At 45.6% G+C, this 21209-nt stretch overlaps 2 protein-coding genes across 3 annotated transcripts in view; one reads left to right on the forward strand and one right to left on the reverse strand.

Moving 5' to 3' along the window:
* KCNIP2 (potassium voltage-gated channel interacting protein 2) overlaps positions 1-21209 on the reverse strand; it is a 344365-nt gene that overhangs the window by 208123 nt on the left and 115033 nt on the right. The gene's annotated exons all lie outside the window — the stretch shown is intronic.
* LOC142663841 (uncharacterized) lies at positions 1832-21008 on the forward strand. Its single transcript, XM_075842671.1, has 10 exons — positions 1832-1835; positions 7853-8249; positions 8589-8790; positions 8902-9324; positions 9655-9723; positions 10339-10734; positions 11503-11561; positions 11643-11755; positions 11984-12896; positions 20918-21008. Exons 1-10 carry the CDS (start codon positions 1832-1834, stop codon positions 21006-21008), a joined length of 2667 nt encoding a protein of 888 aa, XP_075698786.1.

Below are 21209 nucleotides of genomic sequence, written 5' to 3' on the forward strand. Positions count from 1 at the left end.
TTACAGGTCCTCGTTAATCCTTATTCACTTGAGCGTGTCAGATTTGCATCCGCGTATGAATGCCTGTGTTGCGTCAGTGTGGTTTCTGTGTCATCCGTTTTTCTCGTCCATGTTTGTCCTCTGCAAGTTCTTTCTGGTTTCACTTTTTTTTTCTGCATTTCTTCAGTAACTGATCAGTGAAAAACAGCACATGGGTGTCCATGAGCTGTCTGGATTTTCAATCACCGATAGACTTTAAAGGGCGAGTCTGGTCCGCATAAACAGACCAGAATAGGACATGCGGTTAGTTTCACGCTTCGTGAAAAAACACGGATGTGTGAATAGCCCCATTGAACTGCATTGGTCAGTGTGTTGTCCAATGTTAAAACTGATAGCACGATAATGAGAAAAATGCTTGTGTGAATAAGGCCTATGTACACCCTTTGAGGGCTTTTTCTTTTTTCTTTTTTTTTAACAAATAGATCAGTCTGTGTGTTTTGTGTAAGTTCTTAATTTGTTTTTATTAAAAATAATTGTTACTTTTTGAGATACAGCTGCTTTGTATCCTGTATATAGAGCAAGTATATCTAGCCCTGAAACCTGAATCGGTCAGTCCCAACGACCTGACGGGTTCAGTGAGAGCGGGTCCTGTGTCTCTGACACGCAGGATCCACCTGTAATCCAGCACACCTAAGTTATGAACTGTCAGAGACAGGCAGGACCCGCTGTCACTGAAGTCCGCGGACTTGACGGCAACAGGATTTAGCACTAGATACAGCTGTTCTGTATACAGAATACAGAGCAGCTGTATCCCAAAAAGTAAAACAAAATTTTAATTAAAACTAATTAAGAACTTACACAAAACACAGGGACTGATCTATTAAAAAAAAAAAAAAACCTACTCAAACGGTGTACATAACCTTTAGGACTCATGCACACGACCGTAGCCGTGTGCACGGCCGTGATTTTCTGTTCGGCCGGCTGCGGACTGTCAGCGGACTGTCAGCCGCAGGCCGCCCGCAAATCGTGGCACACGTACATGGCCGCGGCCATTGTTTTCAATGAGCCCGGACCGCAGAACCGGGCCGTAATAAGACATGCCCGTTCTTTCTGCGGTCCGGGCTCCCGAGCCGTGCATGGACCGCAAAAACTACGGTCGTGTGCACGGCCCCATAGAAAAGAATGGGGCCGCAATTCTCCCGTGAATTTTCGGGGGGAATTGCGGCCGCAAAAACACGGTCGTGTGCATGAGGCCTTAATGCGGAGACTGCAATGCCTAGATTCCCCTCATGGTGGCGACAAAGTATTATAAATGTGACCTAAAATTCTCTTCAAATGAATCCAGATGTAGGGTGTAGAAAACATATAGGGGCGGGGGGCATATACATTAATGAAGTCTTGGCCCCAGAGTGTGGAAGGAGGGAATGTAATGAATTAAACTAGAAGTTAAAGGGGTTGTCTCAAGATAGACATTGATGGCATTTTCTATCGCCAGGATATGACATCATCGTCCGATCGCTGGGGATCCATCTACTATGACCTGGCAGTGACACCGGGAATGAGAACCAATATAGAAAGGGAGAAAACCTAAAATGAACTGTCCAGTGAGTCATAAAGTTCAAACAAGGACAAATCTTTGATGGTGCCGACAACGCGGTAATCTGACCCCGAGGCCTTATTCACCCGAGCGTATTTCACGTCCGTGTTTTACGCGCGTCACACGGACCTATGCAATTCAATGGGGCCATTCAGACATTCCGTGTTTTTCGCGCGGCGTGTGTCCGCTGCGTAAAACTCACTGCATGTCCTGTACTCGTGTGTTTTTTCGTGCATCACGCACCCATTGAAGTCGATGGGTGCGTGAAAATCAAGCGCGGCACACAGACGTCATCAGTTGCTAAAGAAATGATGAGGAAAAAAAAAAAACACCTTCACTTTTTTTTGCGGACGTAAAAAACGCGTGACATATGCGCGTAAAAAAACACTGACACGCACCGTGCACGGATGTCGCACGGAACTGAAACAAATAAAACGCGGCGTTTTTTATGCGCGCAAAATGGACACGTTCATGTGAATAAGGCCTAAGGCTACTTTCAGACTAGCGTAAAACTGCAGTTTTTCACGTCCGAGATGCACCCGTGCGGGACGCGTTGTCACGGATCTCCCAGAGTCTATGGAGGGATGCGTGACACACCGGTAAATAGGACATGTTGTATTTTTTCACATACCTTTCACAGGCTCCATTGAAACAACGGTCGTGTGAATGGCCCCATTGAAGAACATGAGTCCGTAGTCAGGAGAGTGGGGGGGGGGGGCGGGTGGGAGTCCATTTCAGCTGTTTTTTTGCTGCGGCAAAAACCTCTGTGTGAACAGGGCCTAATAAACCTCAAAGAAGATATTTTGCTTGTCCATACATAGATTCAGAAGTTATTACGAGATCAGTTCTGGTGTCTCTACTTGGTTTCTTTTGACTGTATGCATATAGCAACATTTAACCCATAAGTCTCCCCTCCCCATAATAAAATTAACATCACACCGACACGTAACTCTTTTAAAGTGGGGTCGGCCACAGCTTTATTAACACAATAAATGTAAATAACAAATTTACCAAATATAAAAACGCAATGACCTTAACATAGGTCAATAACAACCTGTATGCCTGCCCAACCAAGGACATGTAGGTAAACCCCCTTCTACTACCGCCCGCTGTGACATAACACCCTAAGGGGAGATTCACACGAACGTTGCGTTTTTGCGCGCGCAAACAACGCAGCGTTTTGCGAGCGCAAAAACCATTTGACAGCTGCGTGTGTCATGCGTGTCTGATGCGCGGCTGCGTGATTTTCGCGCAGCCGGCATCATAGAGATGAGGCTTGTCAACGCCCGTCACTGTCCAAGGTGCTGAAAGAGCTAAATCTTTCAGCACCCTCGACAGTGAATGCCGAACACAACAGCGAAAAACCTGTAAAAAAAAAAGATAAAGTTCCTACTTACCGAGAACTTCCCGGCCGTTGCCTTGGTGACGCGTCCTTGGTGACGCGTCCTTGGTGACGCGCCTCTCTTGACATCGGGCCCCACCTCCCTGGATGACGCAGCAGTCCAAGTGACCGCTGCAGCCTGTGATTGGCTGCAGCCTGTGCTTGGCCTGTGATTGGCTGGAGCTGTCACTTGAACTGAAGTGTCATCCCGGGAGGTCGGACTGCAGGAAGGAGACAGGAGTAATCGGTAAGTTAGAACTTCGTTTTTTTTTTACAGGTTAATGTATTTTGGGATCGCAAGTCACTGTCCATGGTGCTGAAACAGTTTAACTCTTTCAGCACCATGGACAGTGACTATCTCCTGACGTCGCGTACCGATAATTTTTTTGCCGGGATCGGCCAAAACGAGTTTGGCCGAACCCGGTGAAGTTCGGTACGCTTGTCCGGCTTCGCTCATCGCAAAGACACTCCGTTTGGATGTTCGGAAACAGAAAAGCACGTGGTGCTTTTCGGTTTTCATTCATCCTTTTCACTGCTGTTGCGCGAATCACGCTCGTCCCACGGAAGTGCTTCCGTGTGGTGCGCGTGATTTTCACGCACCCATTGACTTCAATGGGTGCGTGATGCGCGAAATACGCAGAGTTATTGAACCTGTCGCGCTTTTTGCGCAGCAGACAAACGCTGCGCAAAAAGCACGGACTGTCTGTACTGCCCCATAGACTTGTATTGGTCCATGCGTGCCGCGTGAAAACCACGCGGCCCGCACGGACCGAATACACGCTCGTGTGAATCCCCCCTAAGGCTGGGTTCACACGACCTATTTTCAGGCGTAAACGAGGCGTATTATGCCTCGATTTACGCCTGAAAATAAGGCTACAATGCAAACATCTGCCCATTCATTTGAATGGGTTTGCCAACGTATTGTGCCGACGACCTGTTATTTACGCGTCGTCGTTTGACAGCTGTCAAACGACAACGCGTAAAAATACAGCCTCGTCAAAAGAAGTGCAGGTCACTTCTTGGGACGTTTTTGGAGCAGTTTTCTCATAGACTCCAATGAAAACAGCTCCAAAAACGGCTGAAAAAACGGCACAAAAACGCCGCGAAAAACAGGAGTTGCTCAAAAAACGTTTGAAAATCAGGTGCTGTTTTCCATTGAAAACAGCTCCGTATTTTCAGACGTTTTTGGCTCGGCGTGTGAACAGACCCTAATACCACATATCTCACCCATGCATCATTGTCCAAAACAAACCAATAACCACCGCCTTGAGAACCATGTGAAACACATTGTTTCCTCCTTCTCTTTTTTTTTTTATTTTTCTTTTTTTTTATTGTTCATTATTTATGTATTTATTTTATTTATTTTTTTAATTTTCAAAATGTTTTTTTTTTTTTTTATCTCCATCCAAATAACCGTAAATATTAAGGCCTCTTTAGATGCCTTTTTTTCTTTAGGGTATGTTCACACGGCCTATTTACGGACGTAATTCGGGCGGTTTTGCCCCGAATTACGTGCGAAAATAGCGCCTCAATAGCGCTGACAAACATATGCCCATTGAAAGCAATGGGCAGACGTTTGTCTGTTCACACGAGGCGTAATTTACACCCGTGTCACTGTCACTTCTTACACCCCTGTCACTTCTTTGGCCGTAATTGGAGCCGTTATTCATTCACTCCAATGAATAGCAGCGCCAATTACGTCCGTAATGGACGCGGCGTTCAAGCGCCTGCACATGCCGTTACGGCTGAAATTACGGGGATGTTTTCAGGCTGAAACATCCCCGTAATTTCAGCCGTAACGGACACCCTCGTGTGAACATACCCTTAAAGTTACATACACATTCCACCACACACCAACTAACTCCTACCTTTAAATTAACCATAGCTAAGGGAGGGAGGGAAAATTTCTGACAAAGAGGCCGCACTACAGGTAAGCAGCCCCTTATATAACCCCTTCCCATAAACTAAGCCCGCCCCCCCCCCCCTGCCTAAATGACTCACCCCTGTAACAGGGAGGGGGAGGGGAGCCAACTCCTCAGCCTCACTTAAAGAGGCTCTGTCACCAGATTTTGCAACCCCTATCTGCTATTGCAGCAGATCGGCGCTGCAATGTAGATTACAGTAACGTTTTTATTTTTAAAAAACGAGCATTTTTGGCCAAGTTATGACCATTTTTGTATTTATGCAAATGAGGCTTGCAAAAGTCCAAGTGGGCGTGTTTAAAAGTAAAAGTCCAAGTGGGTGTGTATTATGTGCGTACATCGGGGCGTTTTTACTTCTTTCACTAGCTGGGCGTTCTGACGAGAAGTATCATCCACTTCTCTTCAGAACGCCCAGCTTCTGGCAGTGCAGACACAGCCGTGTTCTCCAGAGATCACGCTGTGTCGTCACTCACAGGTCCTGCATCGTGTCAGACGAGCGAGGACACATCGGCACCAGAGGCTACAGATGATTCTGCAGCAGCATCGGCGTTTGCAGGTAAGTAGCTACATCGACGAGTCCTGTGGAGAGGGGGATACATGTCCTGTGGAGAGGGGATACATGTCCTGTGGAGAGGGGGATACATGTCCTGTGGAGAGGGGATACATGTCCTGTGGAGAGGGGGATACATGTCCTGTGGAGAGGGGATACATGTCCTGTGGAGAGGGGATACATGTCCTGTGGAGATCCTGTGGAGAGGGGATACATGTCTTTTGTAGGACACACTGTAGGTCAGATTTTTGGGGGGGTTGGGGCTGTATAGCGTTACCTACAGGGGGGGCTGTACGGCGTTACCTACAGGGGGGGCTGTACGGCGTTACCTACAGGGGGGGCTGTACCGCGTCGCAAAACTCGTCAAAAACAGCCCGAAAATGCCTCCCATTGATTTCAATGGGAGGCGTCGGCATCTTTTTCCCGCGAGCAGTAAAAGGGGGGCCCAGAAAATTTAGCTGTATGGGGCCCTGAAATTCCTGATGGCGGCCCTGGACATCATTATGACACTCTGTTTGTATGTTTGTAGCACGTGATGCTTTTCTGTTTTCATTCATACTTTTGACTGCTGTTGCGCGAATAACGCGCGTCCCACGGAGGTGCTTCTGTATGGTGCGCGTGATTTTCACCCACCCATTGACTTCAATGGGTGCGCGAAAAACTCAGAAATATAGGACATGTCGTGCGTTTCACGCAGCGGACTCACGCTGCGTAAAAATCACGGACTGTCTGCACTGCCCCATAGACTAGCATAGGTCCGTGCGAGGCGCGTGAAGATCACGCGCATTGCACGGACATATATCGCGTTCGTGTAAATCCGCCCTAAAGATGATCATTAGTCTTCCATGAGGGAGCAGGTCATATGGTGGCGTGGAGGACGTAGGTGTAGGATCGGTATGTATATAGTCCCTTGTACCTCTGATTAACTATTGCAGGAGCAAGTCAGGAACATTTAATATTTCATCGTACCTGCGGTATAGTCCGTCCTGTTAGGGTTGGTCTGACGAGAGGTATAATGTGTTCCTTTATATTAATTCCCTAAATAAAAATCATGGGGAGTGACTCACGATTATTATACAGGATAAATACGCATATAAAATGTAGAATGTAGATGGAAATGTGTCCTTCCATATCTACCAGTCGAGTACTTTAGACCCTCAGGATCTTCAAACAATCACAGTCTACTACTACACCAACATCTGGGTCTTCTTCTACTACTACTACTACTACACCAACATCTGGGTCTTCTTCTACTACTACTACACCAACATCTGGGTCTTCTTCTACTACTACTACTACTACACCAACATCCGGGTCTTCTTCTACTACTACTACTACACCAACATCTGGGTCTTCTTCTACTACTACTACTACTACACCAACATCTGGGTCTTCTTCTACTACTACTACTACTACTACTACTACTACTACTACTACACCAACATCTGGGTCTTCTTCTACTACTACTACTACTACTACTACTACTACACCAACATCCGGGTCTTCTTCTACTACTACTACACCAACATCTGGGTCTTCTTCTACTACTACTACACCAACATCTGGGTCTTCTTCTACTACTACTACTACTACACCAACATCTGGGTCTTCTACTACTACTACTACTACTACTACACCAACATCTGTGTCTTCTTCTACTACTACACCAACATCCGGGTCTTCTTCTACTACTACTACTACACCAACATCCGGGTCTTCTTCTACTACTACTACTACACCAACATCCGGGTCTTCTACTACTACTACTACTACTACACCAACATCCGGGTCTTCTTCTTCTACTACTACTACACCAACATCTGGGTCTTCTTCTACTACTACTACACCAACATCCGGGTCTTCTTCTACTACTACTACTACACCAACATCCGGGTCTTCTTCTACTACTACTACTACTACACCAACATCCGGGTCTTCTACTACTACTACTACTACTGCACCAACATCATGGTCTTCTACTACTACTACTACACCAACATCCGGGTCTTCTTCTTCTACTACTACACCAACATCCGGGTCTTCTTCTACTACTACTACTCCTACTACACCAACATCCGGGTCTTCTTCTACTACTACTGCACCAACATCCGGGTCTTCTACTACTACTACACCAACATCCGGGTCTTCTTCTACTACTACACCAACATCCGGGTCTTCTTCTACTACTACTGCACCAATATCCGGGACTACTGCACCAACATCAGGGTCTTCTTCTACTACTACTGCACCAACATCCGCACCAACACCAGGGTCTTCCACTACTACTACTACTGGACCAACATCAGGGTCTTCTACTACTACTGCACCAACATCAGGGTTTTCTACTACTGCACCAAGATTAGGGTCTTCTACTACTACTGCACCAACATCAGGGTCTTCTACTACTACTGCACCAACATCAGGGTCTTCTACTACTACTGCACCAACATCCGGGTCTTCTACTACTACTGCACCAACATCAGGGTCTTCTACTACTACTACTGCACCAACATCAGGGACTTCTACTACTACTACACCAACATCCGGGTCTTCTTCTTCTACTACTACACCAACATCTGGGTCTTCTTCTACTACTACTGCACCAACATCCGGGTCTTCTTCTACTACTACTACACCAACATCCGGGTCTTCTTCTACTACTACTACTACTACTACGACACCAACATCCGGGTCTTCTACTACTACACCAACATCCGGGTCTTCTTCTACTACTACTGCACCAACATCATGGTCTTCTACTACTACTACTACACCAACATCAGAGTCTTCTACTACTACTACTACTACACCAACATCCGGGTCTTCTTCTTCTACTACTACTACTACTACTACTACACCAACATCCGGGTCTTCTTCTACTACTACTGCACCAACATCCGGGTCTTCTACTACTACTACTACTACTACACCAACATCCGGGTCTTCTTCTACTACTACTACACCAACATCCGGGTCTTCTTCTACTACTACTGCACCAATATCCGGGACTACTGCACCAACATCAGGGTCTTCTTCTACTACTACTACTGCACCAACATCCGCACCAACATCAGGGTCTTCCACTACTACTACTGGACCAACATCAGGGTCTTCTACTACTACTGCACCAACATCAGGGTTTTCTACTACTGCACCAAGATTAGGGTCTTCTACTACTACTGCACCAACATCAGGGTCTTCAACTACTACTGCACCAACATCAGGGTCTTCTAATACTACTGCACCAACATCAGAGTCCTCTACTACTACTGCACCAACATCAGGGTCTTCTACTACTACTGCACCAACATCAGGGTCTTCTACTACTACTGCACCAACATCCGGGTTTTCTACTACTACTGCACCAACATCAGGGTCTTCTACTACTACTACTGCACCAACATCAGGGACTTCCACTACTACTACTGCACCAACATCAGGGTCTTCTACTACTACTGCACCAACATCAGAGTCTTCTACTACTGCACCAACATCAGGGTCTTCTACTACTACTGCACCAACATCAGGGACTACTACTGTACCAACATCAGGGTATTCTACTACTACTGCACCAACATCAGAGTCTTCTACTACTACTGCACCAACATCCGGGTCTTTTTCTACTACTTCACCAACATCAGGGTCTTCTACTACTATTGCACCAACATCAGGGTCTTCTACTACTACTGCACCAACATCCGGGTCTTCTTCTACTACTGCACCAACATCCGGGTCTTCTACTACTACTACTACTGCACCAACATCAGGGTCTTTTACTACTACTACTGCACCAACATCAGGGTCTTCTACTACTGCACCAACATCCGGGTCTTCTACAACTGCACCAACATCAGGGTCTTCTACTACTGCACCAACATCCGGGTCTTCTACTACTGCACCAACATCAGAGTCCTCTACTACTACTACTACTGCACCAACATCAGGGTCTTCTACTACTACTGCACCAACATCCGGGTCTTCTACTACTGCACCAACATCAGAGTCCTCTACTACTACTGCACCAACATCAGGGTCTTCTACTACTACTGCACCAACATCAGGGTCTTCTACTGCACCAACATCAGGGTCTTCTACTACTACTGCACCAACATCAGGGTCTTCCACTACTACTACTGCACCAACATCAGGGTCTTCTACTACTGCACCAACATCAGGGTCTTCTACTACTACTACTGCACCAACATCAGGGTCTTCCACTACTACTACTGCACCAACATCAGGGTCTTCTACTACTACTGCACCAACATCTGGGTCTTCTTCTTCTACTACTACTACTACACCAACATCCGGGTCTTCTTCTACTACTACTACTACTACACCAACATCCGGGTCTTCTTCTACTACTACTACACCAACATCCGGGTCTTCTACTACTACTACTACACCAACATCCGGGTCTTCTTCTACTACTACTACTACTACTACACCAACATCTGGGTCTTCTTCTACTACTACTACTACACCAACATCCGGGTCTTCTTCTACTACTACTACTACTACTACTACACCAACATCTGGGTCTTCTTCTACTACTACTACTACTACACCAACATCCGGGTCTTCTACTACTACTACTACTACACCAACATCCGGGTCTTCTTCTACTACTACTACTACACCAACATCCGGGTCTTCTTCTACTACTACTACACCAACGTCCGGGTCTTCTACTACTACTACTACTACTACACCAACATCCGGGTCTTCTTCTACTACTACTGCACCAACATCCGGGTCTTCTACTACTACTACACCAACATCCGGGTCTTCTTCTACTACTACTACTAATACACCAACATCCGGGTCGTCTTCTACTACTACTGCACCAATATCCGGGACTACTGCACCAACATCAGGGTTTTCTACTACTACTACTGCACCAACAACCGGGTCTTCTTCTACTACTGCACCAACATCAGGGTCTTCTACTACTGCACCAACATCCGGATCTTCTACTACTACTACTGCACCAACAACCGGGTCTTCTTCTACTACTGCACCAACATCAGGGTCTTCTACTACTACTGCACCAACATCAGGGTCTTCAACTACTGCACCAACATCAGGGTCTTCTACTACTACTGCACCAACATCAGGGTCTTCTACTACTGCACCAACATCAGGGTCTTCAACTACTGTACCAACAACAGGGTCTTCAACTACTGTACCAACATCAGGGTCTTCAACTACTGTACCAACATCAGGGTCTTCTACTACTACTACTACTGCGCCAACATCAGGGTCTTCAACTACTGTACCAACATCTGGGTCTTCTACTACTACTGCACCAACATCAGGGTCTTCTACTACTACTACACCAAAATCAGGGTCTTCAACTACTACTACACCAAAATCAGGGTCTTCAACTACTACTGCACCAACATCAGGGTCTTCTACTACTACTGCACCAACATCAGGGTCTTCTACTACTGTACCAACATCAGGGTCTTCAACTACTGTACCAACATCAGGGTCTTCAACTACTGTACCAACATCAGGGTCTTCAACTACTGTACCAACATCAGGGTCTTCAACTACTGTACCAACATCAGGGTCTTCAACTACTGTACCAACATCAGGGTCTTCGACTACTACTACTACTACTACTGCACCAACATCAGGGTCTTCTACTACTACTACTACTGCACCAACATCAGGGTCTTCCACTACTACTACTGGACCAACATCAGGGTCTTCTACTACTACTGCACCAACATCAGGGTTTTCTACTACTGCACCAAGATTAGGGTCTTCTGCTACTACTACTGCACCAACATCAGGGTCTTCTACTACTACTACTACTACTACTGCACCAACATCCGCGTCTTCTACTACTACTGCACCAACATCAGGGTCTTCTACTACTACTGCACCAACATCAGGGTCTTCAACTACTACTGCACCAACATCAGGGTCTTCTACTACTACTACTGCACCAACATCAGGGTCTTCTACTACTACTACTACTACTACTACTGCACCAACATCCGCGTCTTCTACTACTACTGCACCAACATCAGGGTCTTCTACTACTACTACTGCACCAACATCAGGGACTTCCACTACTACTACTGCACCAACATCAGGGTCTTCTACTACTACTGCACCAACATCAGAGTCTTCTACTACTGCACCAACATCAGGGTCTTCTACTACTACTGCACCAACATCAGGGACTACTACTGTACCAACATCAGGGTCTTCTACTACTACTGCACCAACATCAGAGTCTTCTACTACTACTGCACCAACATCCGGGTCTTTTTCTACTACTTCACCAACATCAGGGTCTTCTACTACTACTACTGCACCAACATCAGGTTCTTCTACTACTACTACTGCATCAATATCCGGGACTACTGCACCAACATCCAGGTCTTCTACTACTACTGCATCAACATCAGGGTCTTCCACTACTACTACTGCACCAACATCCGGGTCTTCTACTACTACTACTACTGCACCAACATCAGGGTCTTCTACTACTACTACTGCACCAACATCAGGGTCTTCAACTACTGTACCAACATCAGGGTCTTCTACTGCACCAACATCATGGTCTTCTACTACTACTGCACCAACATTAGGGTCTTCTACTACTACTGCACCAACATCCGGGTCTTCTTCTACTACTGCACCAACATCAGGGTCTTCTACTACTACTACTGCACCAACATCAGGGTCTTCTACTACTGCACCAACATCCGGGTCTTCCACTACTACTGCACCAACATCCGGGTCTTCTACTACTACTGCACCAACATCCGGGTCTTCTACTACTACTGCACCAACATCCGGGTCTTCTACTACTACTGCACCCACATCTGGGTCTTCCACTACTACTACTGCACCAACATCAGGGTCTTCTACTACTACTGCACCAACATCCGGGTCTTCTTTTACTACTGCACCAACATCAGGGTCTTCTACTACTACTGCACCAACATCCGGGTCTTCAACTACTGCACCAACATCCGGGTCTTCTACTACTACTACTACTGCACCAACATCAGGGTCTTCTACTACTACTGCACCAACATCAGGGTCTTCAACTACTGTACCAACATCAGGGTCTTCTACTGCACCAACATCATGGTCTTCTACTACTACTGCACCAACATCCGGGTCTTCTTCTACTACTGCACCAACATCAGGGTCTTCTACTACTACTGCACCAACATCCGGGTCTTCTACTACTGCACCAACATCAGGGTCTTCTACTACTGCACCAACATCCGGGTCTTCCACTACTACTGCACCAACATCCGGGTCTTCTACTACTACTGCACCAACATCCGGGTCTTCTACTACTACTGCACCAACATCCGGGTCTTCTACTACTACTGCACCCACATCTGGGTCTTCCACTACTACTGCACCAACATCAGGGTCTTCTACTGCTACTGCACCAACATCAGAGTCTTCAACTACTGCACCAACATCAGAGTCTTCTACTACTACTACTGCACCAACATCAGGGTCTTCTACTACTACTGCACCAACATCAGGGTCTTCAACTACTGCACCAACATCAGGGTCTTCTACTACTACTACTACTGCACCAACATCCGGGTCTTCTACTACTACTGCACCAACATCAGGGACTTCTACTACTACTACTGCACCAACATCAGGGTCTTCTACTACTACTGCACCAACATCCGGGTCTTCTACTACTACTGCACCATCATCCGGGTCTTCTACTACTACTGCACCAACATCAGGGTCTTCTACTACTACTGCACCAACATCCGGGTCTTCTACTACTACTGCACCAACATCCGGGTCTTCTACTACTACTGCACCAACATCTACTACTGTTGCAGAAAAAAAACACATTTTGACAGCACCGTGTGAACTCAGCCTGAATGTACAAAGATATTAGGACAGACCTCTTAGGGTATGTTCACACGGCCTATTTTCAGACGTAATACGGGCATTTTACGCCTCGAATTACGCCTGAAAAGACGGCTCCATTACATCTGCCCATTGCTTGCAATGGGTCTTACGATGTTCTGTTCAGACGAGGTGTAATTTTACGCGTCACTGTCAAAAGACGCCACGTAAAAAGACGCCCGCGTCAAAGTGCATGTCAGTTTTTGGGCCGTTTTTGGAGCCATTTTTCATTGACTCCATTGAAAAACAGCTCCAATAATGTCCGTAAAAGACGCCGCGAAAAACGCGAGTACTTGCAAAAACATCTGAAATTCAGGAGCAGTTTTCACCTGCAAGTGCAGAAAAGTCACCAACTCTTTGCTGCCTCCATAACTGCAGAGTACAGACCTCCCCTGGTATTAACAACCGCTCAAAAACTGTGCCCGGGAGCTTCATGACATGAGGGCCGAGCAGCTGCATGCCAGTCTCACATCACCAAGCACAATGCCAAGCGTCAGATGGGGTGGTGTAAAGCCGCCGCCACTGGACTCTGTAGCAGCGGAAACGTGTTTTGTGGAGTAACGCTTCTCTACCTGGCGGTCTGATGGACAAGTCTGGGTTTGGTGAATGCCAGGAGAATGTTACCCGCCTGACTGCATTGTGCCAGCTGTAAAGTTTGGTGGAGGAGGATAATGCTATGGGGTTGTTTTTCTAGGGTCAGCCGCTTAGTTCCAGTGAAGGGAAATCTTAAAGCTTCAGCATACCAAGACATTTTGAGGTTCGTCGCTTTTCTGTTCCTCATGACTGCGCCCCAGTGCACAAGGTCCATAAAGACATGGTTGGTTGGGTGGGGGAGTTTGGTGTGGAAGAACTTGACTGGCCGCACAGAGCCCTGACCTCAACCCCATCCAACACCTTTGGGATAAACTAGAACAGGGATTACAAGCCAGGCCCCCTCCCCCAACATCAGTGTCTGACCTCACAAATGCTCTTCTGGATGAATAGGCAAAAATTCTCACAGACACCCCAAAATCTTGTAGAAAGACCCCAGAAGAGTGAAAGATATTTTACTGCATAGGGAAGGACCAACTCTATATTAATGTCTATGGGTTTAGAATGGGACGTCACAGAGGCTCCTGTAGGTGGAATGTGGAAGTGTCCCAGTACTTTTCTCCATGTATCAATCAAGAAGAAGTTTAGTCAGTCCTTACAGGGACTGATGCTCCAGCAGTTGAGGAACTTCTCAAACATTTTTCAACAGAGGAAAGTGCAGCAAAATGCAAAAAAAGGTTAATGATGCGGCCAATCAGATCGCTTGTTTCATACGAATTATAATAATCTGGATACAGCGCACATTCATCTGATCTATGTCCTCTACATATTATTACAGCCCAGCGCCACACAACCGAATATAACAATCCTGCCCAATGTAACTATTGAGGGGCACTAACGGGGAGCACCATAATGTGGGAAACTGGCACGGTTATAGAGGCCCTCTACTTGGCATTGTTATGGGGTTACCATGACTCTTTTATAGAAGCACTGTTATAGGAGCTCCCTGTCACATTTATGAGGGCACTGTTATGAAGGCTCTCTACCTAGCACTGTTATGAGGGCAGCCTGACACCTTTATAGGGGGAACTGTCATAGTGGCACATTATGGGGGCTCCCTAGCACTTTTTTTTAGGGGAACTGTTATGGAGGCAGTCCACCAAGACCGGTTAGGAGGGTATCCTGGAACTTTTATAGAGGTATTGTTATGGGACATACTGGAACTTTTATAGGGGAACTGGATAGGGGCTTTCTGGCTACATTTCCTAAAAATGGCAAGTTGTGCGCTCTGGAATAGTAGGAGTTAATACAAAATTTGAATGCAATTAATGAGTTACTAGCAGCTTCACCTGTCTGTAGGTTTTGGAATATTTAATTCTATAATTTCCAGAGTGCACAGTATAGAGGGAACAGCATTCATAAGACCCAGATGTAGCAGAGTTAAGTTTATCCTTTGGCCTGATATGCTGAGATATCTCCAAGTGATTATTTGTGGTTTTCAATAGGACTGCAGGTAAATCTACATTATCACAGTGCAGAAAAGAAAGTTAAATGAGAAGTTCCACTCTGCTATATCAACATTTACCACTAGATGGTGCTGCAGGATTATAATCGTTTTATCCATTATTATTGTTTTTACCTTATAAATCCCATCTATGACATGAGTTGTTACCACTATGGGGACACTATAGATAATAATAATAATAATAATAATACTAATAATAATAATAATAATAATAATATCTATTCTTTCAATGCATTATAGCCAATGCATAACCTGCCTGTTAGGACATAGCGCCACCCTCATAATAGACCCCACAGTGCCCTGTCATACCTGTTCCATATGGCCACACAGCTCACTCTTAGGCCTCATTTACACGAACGTATTATACGCGCGTGCGACGCGCGTGCTTTGCACGCATGTCGTACGCACCTATATTAGTCAATGGGGCAGTTTAGACGATGCGTGAATTGCGCTCAGCGCGTGTGCGTAGAAAAAAACTCACGACATGTTCTATAATCGTGCGTTTTTCGCGCACTCACGCACCCATTGAAGTCAATGGGTGCGTGAAAACCACGCATGCCGCACGGAAGCACTTCCGTGCGAACTACGTGATTCGCGCAAGAGCTGTCAAACTCCTGAATGTAAACAGAAAAGCACCACATGCTTTTCTGTTTACAAACATCCAAACGGAGTGTCAAATTCGAGATGAGCGCACCGAACTTCACCGGGTTCGGCCAAACTCGTTTTGACCGAAACCGGTAAAAAATGTTCGGGTACGCGACGTCAGGAGACAGTCACTGTCCACGGTGCTGAAAGCGTTAAACTGGTTCAGCACCATGGACAGTGACTTCCGCTCCGAAAATCCATGAACCTGTAAAAAAAAAAAAGACGTTCTGACTTACCGATAACTCCGGTCCGACCTCCCGGGATGACAGTTCAGTCCAAGTGACAGCTGCAGCCAATCACAGGCCAAGCACAGGCTGCAGCCAATCACAGGCTGCAGCGGTCTCATGGACTGCGGCGTCATCCTGGGAGGTGGGGCCGGATGACAAGAGAGGGACGCGTCACCAAGGCAACGGCCGGGAGCCCGGACTGGGGGAAGCAGGAAGTTCTTGGTAAGTATGAAAGTCTTTTTTTATTCACAGGTTGGTGTATATTGTGATCGGCATTCACTGTCGAGGGTGCTGAAAGAGTTACTGCCGATCAGTTAGCTCTTTCAGCACCTTGGACAGTGACGGGCGTCGACTAGCCTCATCTCTATGATGGCGGCTGCGCGAAAATCACGCAGCCGCGCATCATACACGGATTACACACGGAGCTGCCAAGTGCCTTTTGCGCGCGCAAAACGCAGCGTTTTTTGCGCGCGCAAAACGCACACGCTCGTGTAAATCAGGCCTAAGGCTGGATTCACACGAGCACATTACATCCGTAAAGGACGGACGTATTTCAGCCGCAAGTCCCGGACCGAACACACTGCAGGGAGCCGGGCTCCTAGCATCATAGTGATGTACGATGCTAGGAGTCCCTGCCTCGCTGCAGGACAACTGTCCCGTACTGTAAACATGTTCTCAGTACGGGACAGCAGTTCCACGGAGAGGCAGGGACTCTCCTAGCGCCGTACATAACTATGATGCTAGGAGCCCGGCTCCCTGCACTGTGTTCGGTCCGGGACTTGCGGCTGAAATATGTTCCGTCCATTACGGAAGTAACATGCTCGTGTGAATCCAGCCTAAGGGCGGATTTACACGAACGTGTAATACGTCCGTGCAACGCGCGTGCTTTTCACGCGTGTCGCACGGACCTATGTTAGTCTAGGGGGCCGTGCGGACTGTCAGTGATTTTTGCGCATCGTGAGTCCGCTGCGTAAAACTCACGACATGTCCTATATTTCTGCGTTTATCGCGCATCACACACCCATTGAAGTCAATGGGTGTGTGAAAATCACGTGCAGCACACGGAAGCATGCAGCAGTCAAAAGTATGAATGAAAACAGAAAAGCACCACGTGCTACAAACATTAAAACAGAGTGTCATAATGATGGCGGCTGCGTGAAAATCACACAGCCGCGCATCATATGTGATGACACACGGAGCAGGTAAGTGCCTTTTGCGCACTCAAAACGCCGTGTTTTTTTGCGTGCGCAAAAATGCACACGCTCGTGTAAATCCGCCCTTATGAACAGCTTATCAACAGTTTCCTGTAACTTCTCCTCTGGTGGCATTTAAGTAGCCCCCTGGCCAGTTCCTCCTCATAATTTTAGTCTACATAATACTGACATACCACCATGTAGTGAAAAGACAATACTACTATATACAGCTCACATAATACCACCATATAGTGCTCAAATAATAAGCAGCAAGCGATTATCCGGGTGCAGTATAAAGAGGGTACTATAAGGCAGTATTATGTGGGTACTATAAGGCAGTATTATGTGGGTACTATAAGGCAGGATTATGTGGGTACTATAAGGCAGTATTATGTGGGTACTATAAGGCAGTATAAAGAGGGTACTATAAGGCAGTATAAAGAGGGTACTATAAGGCAGTATTATGTGGGTACTATAAGGCAGTATTATGTGGGTACTATAAGGCAGTATAAAGAGGGTACTATAAGGCAGTATAAAGAGGGTACTATAAGGCAGTATTATGTGGGTACTATAAGGCAGTATTATGTGGGTACTATAAGGCAGTATTATGTGGGTACTATAAGGCAGTATTATGTGGGTACTATAAGGCAGTATTATGTGGGTACTATAAGGCAGTATTATGTGGGTACTATAAGGCAGTATTATGTGGGTACTATAAGGCAGTATTATGTGGGTACTATAAGGCAGTATTATGTGGGTACTATAAGGCAGTATTATGTGGGTACTATAAGGCAGTATTATGTGGGTACTATAAGGCAGTATTATGTGGGTACTATAAGGAAGTATTATGAGGGTACTATAAGGCAGTATTATGAGGGTACTATAAGGCAGTATTATGAGGGTACTATAAGGCAGTATAAAGAGGGTACTATAAGGCAGTATAAAGAGGGTACTATAAGGCAGTATTATGTGGGTACTATAAGGCAGTATTATGTGGGTACTATAAGGCGGCATTATGTGGGTACTATAAGGCAGTATTATGTGGGTACTATAAGGCAGTATTATGTGGGTACTATAAGGCAGTATTATGTGGGTACTATAAGGCGGCATTATGTGGGTACTATAAGGCAGTATTATGTGGGTACTATAAGGCAGTATTATGTGGGTACTATAAGGCAGTATTATGTGGGTACTATAAGGCAGTATTATGTGGGTACTATAAGGCAGTATTATGTGGGTACTATAAGGCAGTATTATGTGGGTACTATAAGGCAGTATTATGTGGGTACTATAAGGCAGTATTATGTGGGTACTATAAGGCAGTATTATGTGGGTACTATAAGGCAGCATTATGTGGGTACTATAAGGCGGCATTATGTGGGTACTATAAGGCGGTATTATGTGGGTACTATAAGGCGGCATTATGTGGGTACTATAAGGCGGCATTATGTGGGTACTATAAGGCGGCATTATGTGGGTACTACAAGGCGGCATTATGTGGGTACTATAAGGCGGCATTATGTGGGTACTATAAGGCAGCATTATGTGGGTACTATAAGGCAGCATTATGTGGGTACTATAAGGCAGCATTATGTGGGTACTACAAGGCCGTATTATGTGGGTACTACAAGGCCGTATTATGTGGGTACTACAAGGCCGTATTATGTGGGTACTACAAGGCCGTATTATGTGGGTACTACAAGGCCGTATTATGTGGGTACTACAAGGCAGTATTATGTGGGTACTATAAGGTAGTATTATGTGGGTACTATAAGGCCGTATTATGTGGGTACTATAAGGCAGTATTATGTGGGTACTACAAGGCCGTATTATGTGGGTACTACAAGGCCGTATTATGTGGGTACTACAAGGCCGTATTATGTGGGTACTATAAGGCCATATTATGTGGGTACTATAAGGTAGTATTATGTGGGTACTACAAGGCAGTATTATGTGGGTACTATAAGGCAGTATTATGTGGGTACTACAAGGCCGTATTATGTGGGTACTACAAGGCCATATTATGTGGGTACTACAAGGCAGTATTATGTGGGTACTACAAGGCCGTATTATGTGGGTACTACAAGGCAGTATTATGTGGGTACTACAAGGCCGTATTATGTGGGTACTATAAGGCAGTATTATGTGGGTACTATAAGGCCATATTATGTGGGTACTACAAGGCAGTATTATGTGGGTACTACAAGGCAGTATTATGTGGGTACTATAAGGCAGTATTATGTGGGTACTATAAGGCGGTATTATGTGGGTACTATAAGGCAGTATTATGTGGGTACTATAAGGCAGTATTATGTGGGTACTATAAGGCCATATTATGTGGGTACTACAAGGCAGCATTATGTGGGTACTATAAGGCAGTATTATGTGGGTACTATAAGGCAGTATTATGTGGGTACTACAAGGTAGTATTATGTGGGCTTTTAAAAAATTTAAAGGGTTTATCCGGGATCTTAATATTTTTTTTTATGACTGCAAATGAGATAAATTAAGAAAATTAGCAGTACTCACCTATCCTTTTCCCCTGGAGATCCAACGCTGAAGAATTGTATTGCAGCTGTCGCATGCATGTCAATAATCGCCGGAAATGCCGCCGGAGCATCAGCCCTGGATCGCCGGGGGAAAGGATATTCAGAACCCAGATAACCCTTTTAAGAGCCCAGATAATACTGCCTTATAGCACACACATAATACTACAATTTAACTCCCAAATAATAACACCATACAACGCTAAATAATACTGGGTCCTTACCTTAATTAGAAAACAGGGGCCTCAGGCAATATCCCAGTTTACCCCACCCCGGTTTTGGCCCTGAGAAGGATGTCTGCGTGACAGCAGGAGAGCTCTATCACTGATCACCATTGCTGGACAGAGCAGCATTTAGTGCAGGGGTAGATACTGTATGTGCTAAAATCCTGCCCCCTGCAGTCAGGTAAGGGGATCGACCAAGGCAACGTGTTCGCTTTCCCACATGGATGAGAAATCCCGAAAAGAGGATAATTCCGCACATTTCTTACTTGCACACAAGTTTAATGTAAATATTGCATTCATCCAGCAGATGGCGCCACTCATCCAGATCATTCCATACTTCGTAATCACAATGTACATAGTAACAAAATCCCAAAAATCAACATTCAGCATCATCCAATATACAGTAAGTTCAATGACAACAAGTATCTGATTGGGATCAAAGAGGTTCTTATAATGTGGTCCCTAAAATGAGATGTCAGGACTGTGGCGGCTGCATATAACGGTGTACACATCCGTACAGCGCAGAATATGGGACTGCTGTGTGCGAACACTTTATATACAGAGTCTGTAAACATATCTCCTAAGTCCCTGACATCTCAGCTCACAACTCAAAATTGTATAATGAAAAGTTCTGAAACTTTCGAATATAATTTATGTTTCAATTCCTCACCATTTTCAAGATCCCTGCTTGTTGTCAGTGAGTGCAAACTCTCGTTTGCCTTTTTTGCCTACAGACCTTATACTTCTCATAGCTTGTTTGTTACAATGTAGCCAGTCGAGAAAAACACATCATCAGCACACAACTCTCTCTTGTCCTGATAGTTTGTTACAATGTATCATTGCAGGTAAGTTAGATCAGCCTGAAGTCCAGACTATTTAGCTTAGCGGATTGTCTAGATTGGATGCAATTGTAACGAACCCTAAGCTGTAAGTAGTATTAGGTCTGTAAAGGTTCCTTGCCTCTGGATGTAA

This window comes from Rhinoderma darwinii, chromosome 11 (assembly GCF_050947455.1).
Source record: "Rhinoderma darwinii isolate aRhiDar2 chromosome 11, aRhiDar2.hap1, whole genome shotgun sequence".
Lineage (NCBI taxonomy): Eukaryota > Metazoa > Chordata > Amphibia > Anura > Rhinodermatidae > Rhinoderma > Rhinoderma darwinii.

Coding starts and splice junctions, on each gene's coding strand:
- LOC142663841 (XM_075842671.1), top strand. Junction 11,562..11,642: donor TCTACTACTACTGCACCAAC/ATCAGAGTCTTC, acceptor TACTGTACCAAC/ATCAGGGTCTTCTACTACTA. Junction 11,756..11,983: donor AGGGTCTTCTACTACTACTA/CTGCACCAACAT, acceptor TACCAACATCAG/GGTCTTCTACTGCACCAACA.